The following is a 12,449-nucleotide window of genomic DNA, read 5'->3' as shown; positions in this document are numbered from 1 at the left end:
CCCAAATTCTAATTCTGCACTGCTTATATCTTTGTGACACTATGTCTCTCATATCTCAACAATATCTACCTTTGATGTCTTGATCAGCACTTCAAATTCATCAATTTTATTTATTATAATTCTAGCATTAGTGTACATGCACTTGTTCTTACTCTTATCACCTGATGCCATTTTAAACTGTTATATTGTGCATTTGGTTGATTTTAAGGTTCTCAAACACGTGAATTACTTCACAATTGCAAGATTTTGTAACCATTCTTTGCAATTGTGGACAGAACAAGAATCAATCCCTGATGAAAAAGTCTGTATTTTTGTAATTGACATTAGTAGTAGTAGAGGCATGTGATGCAAGAAAGCAAGCTTATGCAGCATCAGCCAAAAAAAAAAAAAAAACCTATTTCACACATCCATTACCTCTAAACATTTTGTCCAGTTCCTCTTTGAATTTATTTAAGCTATCAACTTCCACAATAACAGATGGGAGTTTGTTCCAGCAATCAACTACCTGCTGGCCAAAGGCAGATTGCTCCATATATGATAAAAGTAGCTTCTGCATTACAAGTTTTCTATCTGAACCTAATCCACATCAGTTGCTTAGTCCCCAGCTTGCACAGGCTTGCTGAAACAATTTAGGACAAATAGATGCTTTGTTAATGGAAATGAGAAGGAACTTCTATTTCAAGTATAAGTTACAAAGGCTAACATTTTAAGTTAGTCCAGTCACTTCTGTCGATATGGAAAGCTTGTTCTCTGCATTTAAAATGATTCTGGAAGTTCATTTTAAATGCAGCACAGATGAGCAATGAGCCACACTCTAAAATATATTGTTGTTTACTGTAACAAAGTTTATTCAAAGTAAAATGATACTTATTCTAAAATTTTTCCCTTACCAGTTAGTTACTTTTAAATCCTGAATGAAAATAAAATGCAATTCAATTAATAACTAAATGTATAATAAATGTGCAACCATCAGCATTTCTAATTATGAAATTTTTTTTCCTGGTATACTGGCATTTATTTATACTTCATAAACACAATCTGGAAAACTACATCCATGTTTATATTCAATAGTTAATGGCAGGCAGTATTTTTTTTTTCTGTCCTTCTCAAGTCCTATGTGGAAAATGGTGTGACTGTTTTTGATTATAAAATCTGTTTTCTCCATTGTACTGCCATCCATTTATACTTCACATAAATGTAATGTTTATTGATGTTTATATTCAGTTGTTAACAACAAAAGGAACTGTTTTTCAGTGAAGTTACAAAGTAACTTATACTCTATGTTAAAGTGAAGTATTTAGACATGCTGTCAAGATCTAGCAAAAGCTTTTCTGATGGTGAAATTACACCTTTCTGAAAAAACTGAGGGGAAAAAGGGAAACTTACATATAAAATAGTTTCTGACTCTTCATATAAGCAATTATATTGTGTAAGTGGGTATATGTTTCACTAAATGAACTAAACGAGTTTTCTGGAGTTATCAACATGGAACTAAATTAAAAAATTGATATAAAGAAATATTGTTCTGAATAATGACAGAGAGAATTAAATTTTTCAAGAATGTATTTAGCAGGAAGAGATTTCTGCAGACATTTTGGATGTAGCATCTTTGCCCACCCACAAAAGGACAAACAAGGAATTCAAACTGGGAGCTCTAAAGTGAAAAAACATTGTCAATTATCTGGATGGAAAGTTTTGTGAATATTTTCTTCAAAGAATAAATATTGCATTAGAGCTTTTAAACTATTTTGTCATGCTGTTTTATATATTAGCTCATGTAAACCAGAAAATAAATAATTTTTGAATGTCACATTTCAATCAGTCATTTGTATTTGTTGGACTGACTGAGATGGAATGCATGGGGAAGATAATGAAAATAATACTGGACTGCAAAGGTTAAATATTAGTGTGGATTTTCTGAGGAAAGAAAAGCAATTAAAACAATTATTTACGCATTTCAATTACAAACAAATTACTAAATGAGCAACTTTATATTTTAAATTTGGGGCTATTCTAATTTTAATTATATCTCATTTATATCTATAATCCTAGGATTTCAACGTGTAAACAATAGCAAAACAATCGAACAGGCAACAGCTTACTGTATGGATATGTTTGTTAAATGCTTGATAAAATTCTCTTCAAGAACAACAAAATTTAGTCAGTGAAACAACAAAATTTAGTCAGTTATATAGCCCAAAAAGTAAATTACTGCCAAAAAGATATGTCTATAATAACAAAACAAGTTATGAGAAAATGGATGGGAAAAGACCTAGGGTAACTTTGTATAATTAAAATGGTAGTTATTAACATGTGGACATTTTGTATATAAAAATAATATGCACTGTCTTAAAGTCTAGACTCCATCTAGAAAATTATAGAAAATAATTTATTCTACATGCATACCTTGTTATGTCTTCCAGATTGGCAACCACAGCAGCCCACCCTTGCTGTTGAAGATGCTGTTCATGTACTAAATTTTCACAATCTTTTCTTTGTTTTGTAGCCTTTTCATAAAAACTCTATAACAAATTAAAAAATATACTTGTCAGAATTAACAATACTTAAATATTAAGTCATCAAAAATAAATCATGCTATTAATAAAATTTCATGATCAAAACAGAACATGATTTTTTCAAACTTCTTAATTCCTTAAATTTTGAAAATACAGTAAAGCCTCGATTTAACAGATTAATGGGGGAGAAGGGGTGTCTGTTAATTCCAAAAATCTGTTAAATCAAATGTAACCTGGGGGGAATTTTTTATTGTTCGTAATGTAAAAAAAAAAAGCTTTAATATAATATGCAGTACTGTACAATATAAAATTATGTTGCAATTTGGCCTTTGATTTATGGATTTCAGAAACAGTTTGCTTTTTTACGCTGTAAATTTCACAAACACGTGCTACTGAGACGCCTTGTTCTAATTTCTCAATTAGCTGTAATTTCTGTGCCACATTTAAGTTCACATGTTTTCTTTTAACTCCTCTATCACCTGATGCCATTTTAAATTGTAAGGATTGCAAAATTATTTAATAAATGAAGTCACAATTCAGAAATCATAATTCAGAAATTACAGAAACACTCTGTGTACAACCTGACTGCACAATAGCTTGAGGAAGACTGAGACCAAAACAAAACAAGTCAGGAGACCTGCAGTTTAGTGTTCCGAGTCACGCTCAGCTCGCAAGTCACCGCCTGCTCTTATCTGTTATCTGTAATCTGGGAAAACAGCTATTTGAACACGTTTTCAGAAAGAATAAAAAACGGTTTCCTGACTACAATTTCCTGAATTTGATTATAAAAATAAAAGTAGGTAATTATCAAAACAATAAGGGAAATAGGTAATTATTATTAATTTTTAATTAATAATAACACTGAAGTTTTGTATAAACTAAAAAAAATAATATGGTCAAGATTAATATGTACATTACTGTATTATTATTTTTCGGGTCCATTAAATCTGAAATCCGTTTTAATTGGGGTCCGTTAAATCGAGGGTTTACTGTATTTTAGCAGCATAAGAATAATTGATCTGTCATAGCTATACTGAATTTCTTTAAATACCCCATATACTTCTGAAAATTTTACATCAAAATCCAGCACACATATCTTAGAAGGAAACGAATTTGAAGTGCAAATTTAAAGCCCTGCTAAAGCAGCAATATCCAGCCATGCATTCATTCTGCATGACTGCAATAAGGAGAGAGAAAAAACCCAATACAAAGGGTGACACTTTTATCATATAATGAAAGGAAACTTTTTAATTGACTAAATGGTTTCAATATCTTTACCAATGTTTTACATCTGCAGCAAGAAGATAGAAAGAAAAGTTAAAGACTTGTATGATAAATGATAAAATCCAAATCCATTTTAAATAAAAGATTTTTAACAGTGGTTGAAAAACAAATTCAAAACTGTTGTATTGCAGAACTGTAGTAGATTCTCCATTCCCTTTCACAGGCTGGAGAGCTCCAGAAGGGAAATTTTAAAACATTTTAGAATTTCCCCTGCAGAGTTTTCCATTGAGGCACGTATTAGGAAGAAGCCATTCTCCTCACTATTTGGAGGATAGTGTTGTTGTTTTTTTTTTTTTTTTTTTTGGTAGTTGTTGGCACATCGGCTTCTGTGGCCATAATGCACCTCCCAAAGTTTTTGAGTACTTTGATCAAAGCCCGAGGCGGGATTCAAACCCGTGACCTTTGGGTTGCCAGACAGGGACTTTACCCACCCGGCTAGCCCGGTCAGCAGGATGATGTCATAGTCATAGAAGACATAATAATGGTAGGCTATGCTGTCAGTTTGACACTGTTGATAAAAAGAATAGTGGTCAACAGGTTGGCTTTGTCATCAGCAGGTAGGGAAGCTATTGCCCATGAGAGATCTACCAGACACTCTTCAATCTGGCCTGTAGAACAGTCATGAAATTACCTTTATCTACCTCCATCTTTATCTCTTTTTTGTGATATTAAGTTTCGCATCTTAATATTAGACTGACACCATTATAATATACCTAAATTTATTTTATTTATAATCACTGCATTAAATATTATTATTCATAAAACACTAGTTTTTTGAATGGTGATGCATTTCTACAACACTTAAGGGAACCTATTTTCAGTCTGTTAAAGACATTCAGAAAAAAATGATTGAAGTGTTAAAAGGGCTTACAGAAGATGACTTCCAGATATGTTTCTATACTTGGAAGAAACATATAGAACAGTGTGCACAAGCTCAAGGCAACTATTTTGAAAGGGACACTTTTAAGGTACGAAATATTTAGGCGCCTCTGTAGCCAGGTGGGAAGGAGCAGCAATGCGTAGCACACACTTCTTGATTAGACCGGGGTTCGAGCCCGTCACCACCAAATACGGGGGATGCGAAAATGACCACCGCATATTCCTGGAGCAATATGGCCTTAGTTGCTAATGCTCCTAAAAACCAAATAACATAACATAACATGACAAAATATTTCATTATATTTATTGCAAGTCTCATTATTTAATAGTCACACCTTGTATGCTGACATGCATAGGTTCTGAATCTGGGAAAGCCTTTATTATGCTCAGGCTGCTTTTGATAAGAAGCATGATCTCACTTCTTCTCTTGTCTATCCTACCTAAATACATTATGAATACCATAATGAAACTCAGCCTTCCCTATTTTTGAGTGACACCATATTTACATTAGACCTATTATGAAGCCTTTAGTTGTCTTAATGCCGACCGGGATAGCCGGGTGGGTAAAGTGCCTGCCTTGCAACCCAAACGTCGCAGGTTCGAATCCCGCCTCGGGCTTGGATCAAAGTACTGCAAAAACCTTAGGAGGTGCATTATGGCCACAAAATCCAATGCGCCAACAACTACCAAAAAAATAGAAGGGAAAAAAAATAGTTGTCTTAATCAGGAGTTCAAATTACCTCATTTTATTGGCAACACTCTTGATATTACTGAAGACAGTTAAGACAATGTTCTTGTATAGCTTACTACCCTGACACATCCCTTGAAGCTATTTAAACCCTTGTTACTCTAGCATTATCTTCCCATTTATTTGAAACGTTATCATGACCACCACATCTACAGTTAATATTGGCTTTTTCAGCTACATATGAGAACACTTGAGATATTTGTATTTGTTATTTTGGCTCGTATCGTAAGATAAGTGTGTCTATATTACCTCATTCTCCCTAGCCCCTCTCAACTAGTAGCTCTCTGAACCTCTCAAATTCTAATGGGAATTTTCCTCTAAATGGAATAAGAGACAATGCAGCTAAAAGGCAGTGAGGATGAGCATTTTTGGACTGGAAAACATATTTTCTAACACCAAAAGAGTAGATGAACATTGTTTTTGTTTAATTAGACATTATATCCTGTCATATGTATTTTAACACTATTTGTAAAATAAACAGCAGCGCAGAGAGAGAGAGAGAGATAGTGTACTATGAAAGTGAGTTGTACAAATTAATAAAGGACTGTGAAATATTGGCTGTGGTATAACATCTGGCAAACAATCAAAAGAGCTGAAAAATTAGGAATGATATAAATGAAGGTAAGATACAATAATACTTACTATAAGATGACAGCTTATAGTAAGGAGTCAAAATAAGTGTGAAATTTTTGTGATCAGCATACTGAGGCCAGTTCAACAAAATCGGTAATTAATGAAAGGGCAAATTGCAGCTTCAATAGAACAGAGGCTGCCACGCACATAGGAGCTGTAATTGCATCACTGCAAGTTACAAAAAAATAATATAATAAAATATAATAATAATTATTATTATTATTAATGATAAATAAATAATAAAAAGTATAACACTTTTTCTGATTTTACAGAATGTGGACACACAGCATTGTATGGAGAATTGCATATCTGTTGTGTGTATCATCGCCTAGACCAGCGTTTCCCAAACTTTTTTTTTAGTCACGGAACACTTTTCATCTCACAACATATTCGTGGAACACGTGAAACACAAGTTTAGCAAGAACCAAAGAACTGTTGCTAATATTTCATTACATATGGCACACTGTATATCAGCAGCATCTTTATTTCCAACACATGTAAAGCCAAAATTGAAATAACTGTCATTGTACTTTCATTTTGGTCTTTCATTAGTTGGTTCCTGTTTTTTCACTTTGGATTTCTGGGAAACAAAAAGCTGCAATTGTTCATCCTCACTTTGAACTGTGACAATATTGTGTTCATTTTCATCAAGCAAGTTGCACTACTAGAAGTACTTTGCTTCTTGTTTTAAAGTTCCTTTTTTCAACCACAAATCTATGGTCACATATTTTAGTAATAATATTTTGAAATACTAATAATTATCAAAAAAATTTATACAGGGAAGTGAGTTTAGTTATGATATTGGTTCGCTTCCTCTACTTCAACCTGTACTCCAGGCTAAATCGCATACGAATGGCATATTAGATCACTATATTGCTACTTTTTCGTAGGTGTCATTACCTCTACACATACTTCTCTATGCAAAGCCCGCCAAAATAAAAAGTGTTCTGCAGTCTATTTGATTATTAGTCTATGCCAGTATGTTAACCGAAAAAAAATTATGTTAAATATTATAATGATACAAAAGTGGTGTATGCTATAAATATGCAAAATTTATTTATTATTTTTTTTTAATTATTAATTACGATTTTTCGGGGAACACTTGTTCACATCCCGTGGAACACAGTTTGAGAAACGTTGACCTAGACCACATCACTGACCAACTTTTTTCTCCTTGATTTATAAGTTGTCATTGAAGTACAATCTTCCCTAGGTGCTGGGCTCAGTGTTAAAATTACCTCTACTTTGTTAAATTCAAGCAGAAATTTGTTTCCTGTAACAATTTCCTATTCACTGACAGTGTTTTTATAATTAAATCTTACTTGATTAATATGAATCTTTACAGATCTTTCTTTAATAGAATATAATACTATAATAGAATACACTGCTACAGTGTATTCTATTTTAAATGTAAACAGTGTGAACAAATGAAGAAAATGATGAATATCAAGTGGTAAAAATTGGGGAACATTCACTGCTCCTTGATTCCCAACAGAGTTTCCCAAGGAAATATAAGTTTAAAAGTGAATAAAAGGCATCCTAATGTGCTTGTTCAATGTATACTGTTCTCTGCCATCTGGACTTTAATTTTGCTTTTGAGTAAAAATACATGAAAAGCAATAATATTAAAGAAATCAATAAGGATACAGAGTACAAATTAGTGCAAGTACATCATTTCTGTATGCAGCCAACTACCTTTAGTAGTTATAAATTGGCATCATTAAGTATATCTCATATTGCAAATACCTTCATGAGTACCCCCAGGGTCTCACATCTGGTGAGTATGGGCTTGGCACACCCAGGTCCTGAGCTGGATACCATCATTCTTCCCTTTCTTGGTGATTCCCTTCTACTTTCTCTCTCTCTCTCTCTCTCTCTCTCTCTCTCTCTCTCTCTCTCTCTCTCTCTAGGGTAATAGGGAAATTTTTTTTTTTTGGTCGGTGCAGCATAAGCCTCAGGCTTCCTTGCACCATATGGCTAATAATAATAATAATAGTTACCATGATACCGTACTACCTGAAGAATAAGTAACGCTTCACCATAGGAGAAGACTATTGTTACTTATTCTCAGAAGATACCATCACCCATAGGCACCATTTCAGAGCTTATTAGCTCCTCATCAGTGGCTGGCAAGTACCCTGGCATTGCAATGACAACAACCCAGTTGCAATGTATAACTCCACACAATGAGAGATGCCTGATGGTGTGGAGTAATTTAGATTACAGAATAGTTTAGGGTTAAAGCCTCAGGTTACGTAGAGAAATGATGCAATTGCACTAACTTGTATCCTAGTTAATTCCCTATGTACCATGAGGCTTTAGCCCTAAACTATTCTGTAATCTAATTTTTTTTTTCTTTTATGAAAACCCCAAACGAGAGGTATTAGAACTGATAGTACTTAGTACTGTGCATGGGTTGGAGGTTGAGAAGATGAAAGAAGATAGTTGTTGACATTAGACTTGAACTTCTGTAGACTAATTTTCAGGAAATACTCACGAAGGAGGGTTGTTCCAGAAAACGGCAGTTGAATGAATCGAGGAAGATGAAAATTTGGTTCAGTGAGTTTGAAGTCGGAGAGTAAGTGGATGTTGGCAGCACGTGTGTGGACTATTTTGAAAGAGAGAGGGGAATTATAGAAGCCAATTCAGAAAAACTATGCCCAGGGAAGTATCGGTAGAAAAGGCATGCAGCAGCAACAGCACGTCTATGAGACAGAGAGTGGAGAGACTGTTAGAGATGAGTCATTAATTAACCTAACTGCCCTCTTCTGAATGGAATCTAGAAGCCTGAGAGAGGTTTTGGGGATACTGCCCCAGATGTGGGAACAATATTCCATCCATGGTAGGGCGGATTTGTGATTTGTACAGAGTGAACAGCTGTTTGGAAGAAAATTAACGCCGAGAGCGAAAGAGAAAACCAAGTTTTTTAGATGCAGAGGAAGCAATATTTGTATTAACTATTATTTGTATTAACTATTCTGTAATCAAGCAATAGTGCCAAGAGTGCTTGTGCCAAGAGAGATTAGAAGTTAGGGTAATCCCCAAAAGAGATATATCATTATGCCTAGAAATCGGAGTGTCACCAAAGATGAGCATAGGAGCAGAAGAATCCTTTTTGTAGATATAAGACAGGACTCAGTTTTAGAAGGATTGAAATCAACTAAGTTGTCTTGGCCCCACTGGAGAAAATACCTGGAGATTGGCATTTAAGGAATTGGTAGTGGATATTCGAGAAGTTGAAGCTGATTGAGCAGGGCGAGGTTTGTCAAACTGTGAAGTGGAATGCAATGTGCTATCATCGGCAAAACTGTGGATAGGATTTCCGGTCAATCAAGAAGGTCATTAATATACAAGAGGAAAAGAGTGGGGGAAAGAACTGAACCTTGGGGTACACCAACATTAGTGGAGAAGTTAGAAGACAGAGAGCCATATACCACCACCCTCAGTGAGCAGTCAGAGAGAAAACTGGATAACCAATTACAAAAAACAATTGGCAAACCATAAGATGGAAGCTTGTTTAGAAGACCTTTATGCCAAACATGATCAAAAGCCTTTGAGATGTCAAGAGCAACTGCAAGTGTTTTACTGAACTTTTCATTGAATTTTTCCAGAAATGCGTTAACACAAGCCAGAATATCACCAGTGGATTGACACTGACGGAATCCATACTGGCGATCGTTGATCAGATGGAATGTTTCTAGGTAGCTTAAGAGTTGGTGATTAATTGATTTCACCATTACTTTGGAAAGAGTAGAAGTAATGTGGTAGAAGTACAAATGTGATACTAAGAGCGTCGGTGAGGACGCAAACTCTATGTGCTCCGTGTGTGCGTTTAATATGGAATGAAATTCTCTATGAACAGTTCCATGAGTAGTATCTACATGATCCTAAGGATACCAGTTACATAGTGATACTCTTCTTTGACCTGTGCCTTAATCAGGTAATTATTTATTAATATTTTTATATTAATAGTAATTTAACTATGAACACTGGCCGTAAAACTGACTGACCTTATTTCACGGTTATCGTTGATCCTGCATGAATAGAGCTATTTGACTAGTTAGCCTCAGGAATCGAAAATGGCCGCTACCCTTCCTCAGGGACTCTAAATCTTTTAATCTTTTAATTCAGCAATAACAGGGAGCTGCTTGCTAATGGCAATAATGACCCAGACAAAGAACACAACACTCGCAGTATCTGCTAGCACATGTGACCTCTGTCATATTGCTGCAGACGAAACCTTAATCTGCAGCAAATCCAAGCACAGAATATGCCTGTTATGCTCGGGGTATTCAAGCCTCTATCAAGTCACTGAGCAAAAGGAAAGGGTTTCTGGGAAAATGTTGTGTAAAGGGGAAACAAATAGGAACCACAGCAACAGACAATAGGAAGGAATGATGCCCCTCCTCCGCGAAGAGAAGATAATGCATCGGTAGAAATATTTAATACTTTGGAAGAGGGCAATTCCGTAACCCCTCACTGTTTCACTGATATGCAAAACAATGACTTGCAGAATAAAGAAAGTAATTTGGATCAGGAAGGTAGACTTCATTTGGAATATGAGCAAGAACAGACAAATGACCCACCCATTGATGGTAAGGGGAAAACTGTGAGTTCACAAACGCAGCCCGACACCGCTATTATAAACAAATCGTGTTGTTGTCATATCTGTCCTGACAACTGCCAAAATGCTGGTCATACCTGCTCCGTACATGCAGATCCCCCGTGATGCAGTGAGTGAACAAACACATACCTTACATCTCAGCAACCTGAATAGCCTTAGCAGCGTAATAGCGGAAGCATTTATGCAATTTGTTTACCCTGTTGCTATGCAAGCTGAAGAGTATATGCACAATTTAGAGGAGAAATTTCCGAAAATTTATGAATGTTTATCCACTCTACTCAGTATAAACCAAGAGCTTCGTGCACAGAATGAGGAAATTAGAAAGGAAATGAACTTGCTGAAAAACAAGATGCTAAATCTGAAGCGCAATGTTATGCTATCTGAGAGATCCACATTAAGATCATTTCTGCGGGTTCCTCAGACCTCAAAACTAGCTAGCAGCGACGTTGGCACTGTATCTCCTCAACTGGGAAAAAAGTGTGTTGAACATGTATCCTTCTCAACGACTAGCTCTGGCGTTGAAGCGGAAAACTGACCAAAAGGCGTAGTCGCTAACACGCTGCCTATTACTGTCTATGAGTGTAATAGAGAAATGAGAGATTGCATTGAACAGCCCTCTGAGAGAGCTAAATCATATTTAAATGTGCTCAAGCTAAACCTGCCCAAGGAAACAAACAGTGTTCATGGGCCACCCGACCAAGTAAGCCTTGATCAGTACAGAAACCAAAATGCCACATCATAAGCCCTTGAACTGCAACCCAGGAATTCACTCATCACTTAGCTCTCAACAAACCCGGACCACTACAAGGGCTGCCACAAACTTGGTGCTGAGTGCCAAACCGTAAAATGTCCAGACTACCAAGTGCAAGACAGCCAATCAAAACAGTTTGAATAGGAAGAAAAACACTTGGACGGGCACCACACTAGTTTTGAAGCTTCAGCCTTTCAAACTGGTTGGTTCATCACCCTGACTTTCCCCCAGCAGTTTGTTTGTATCGCGTTTGGCCACGGACATGTCAGCAAGATCATCACTGATGTACTGTTTGAGGAACTCCAGTTGGATTTAAAGATTCAGAGACTGAACACTCGTAGCACATCGTATGCTTCTTTTCACATCTATTGTGACAGAAGCCGGTTTGAAAGGATTGGAACGTGTACCAAATGGCCCCTCGGCACCATCATCAAGTCATTTTATGAAACACGAAGCAGAAAAGAAACAATACCCTCAAATACCCCTGAGAGGTGTCCACAACAGTCCAGACTCTGACTAGATGATGTATCTTTATTCCCAGCTAACAACCAAACGGCTCTACATGGGATTGGCCATAGCAAAAAGGTAATTCCATATTTCACCCTTAACATACCTATGGAAAGGGGGGCTCCCAACGGCGACTGAAAACTACTCAATATCTCCGGCATCTCTATCTCTGAATTTTACAATCCCTGTCATCGTTTCAACAAATCGAAAATCAGCAACGCATCACAGACGGATCAGACAGTGTACATCCATTGTCAAGGTCAAGAGAACAGCTTCATTCCAACTGCTATTTCAAAATGTGCAATCCATTAGGAACAAATTGAATGAAGTTAAGGAGCTCTTGCTGTCCAGTTCAATGAACGTGGTTTGCTTCGCAGAAACATGGCTTGATCCCAGTGAAGAAACACTTTCTTCTACTTGGTCAGAGACTAAGCAGAGATATGAGATGGTGTGCACGTCTAGAGAAAACCACTGGGGAGGAGGAGTTGCAATTTTGTTTAATGAGCA

At 36.0% G+C, this 12,449-nt stretch overlaps 1 protein-coding gene across 3 annotated transcripts in view; it reads right to left on the bottom strand.

Moving 5' to 3' along the window:
- Atg17 (autophagy-related 17) overlaps nucleotides 1–12,449 on the bottom strand; it is a 648,565-nt gene that overhangs the window by 553,444 nt on the left and 82,672 nt on the right. For all 3 annotated transcript variants that reach the window (XM_090372636.1, XM_090372635.1, XM_090372637.1), the window contains exon 5: nucleotides 2,407–2,522. In XM_090372636.1, coding sequence (XP_090228762.1) covers nucleotides 2,407–2,522 — 116 coding nt within the window. The remainder of the gene's footprint in view (nucleotides 1–2,406; nucleotides 2,523–12,449) is intronic.

Source organism: Mastigoproctus giganteus, chromosome 4 (assembly GCF_048544385.1).
Source record: "Mastigoproctus giganteus isolate SK-2022 chromosome 4, ASM4854438v1, whole genome shotgun sequence".
NCBI lineage: Eukaryota > Metazoa > Arthropoda > Arachnida > Uropygi > Thelyphonidae > Mastigoproctus > Mastigoproctus giganteus.
Note: the sequence above shows the minus strand (reverse complement) of the source record. Positions and strands in the feature narration are given on the sequence as shown.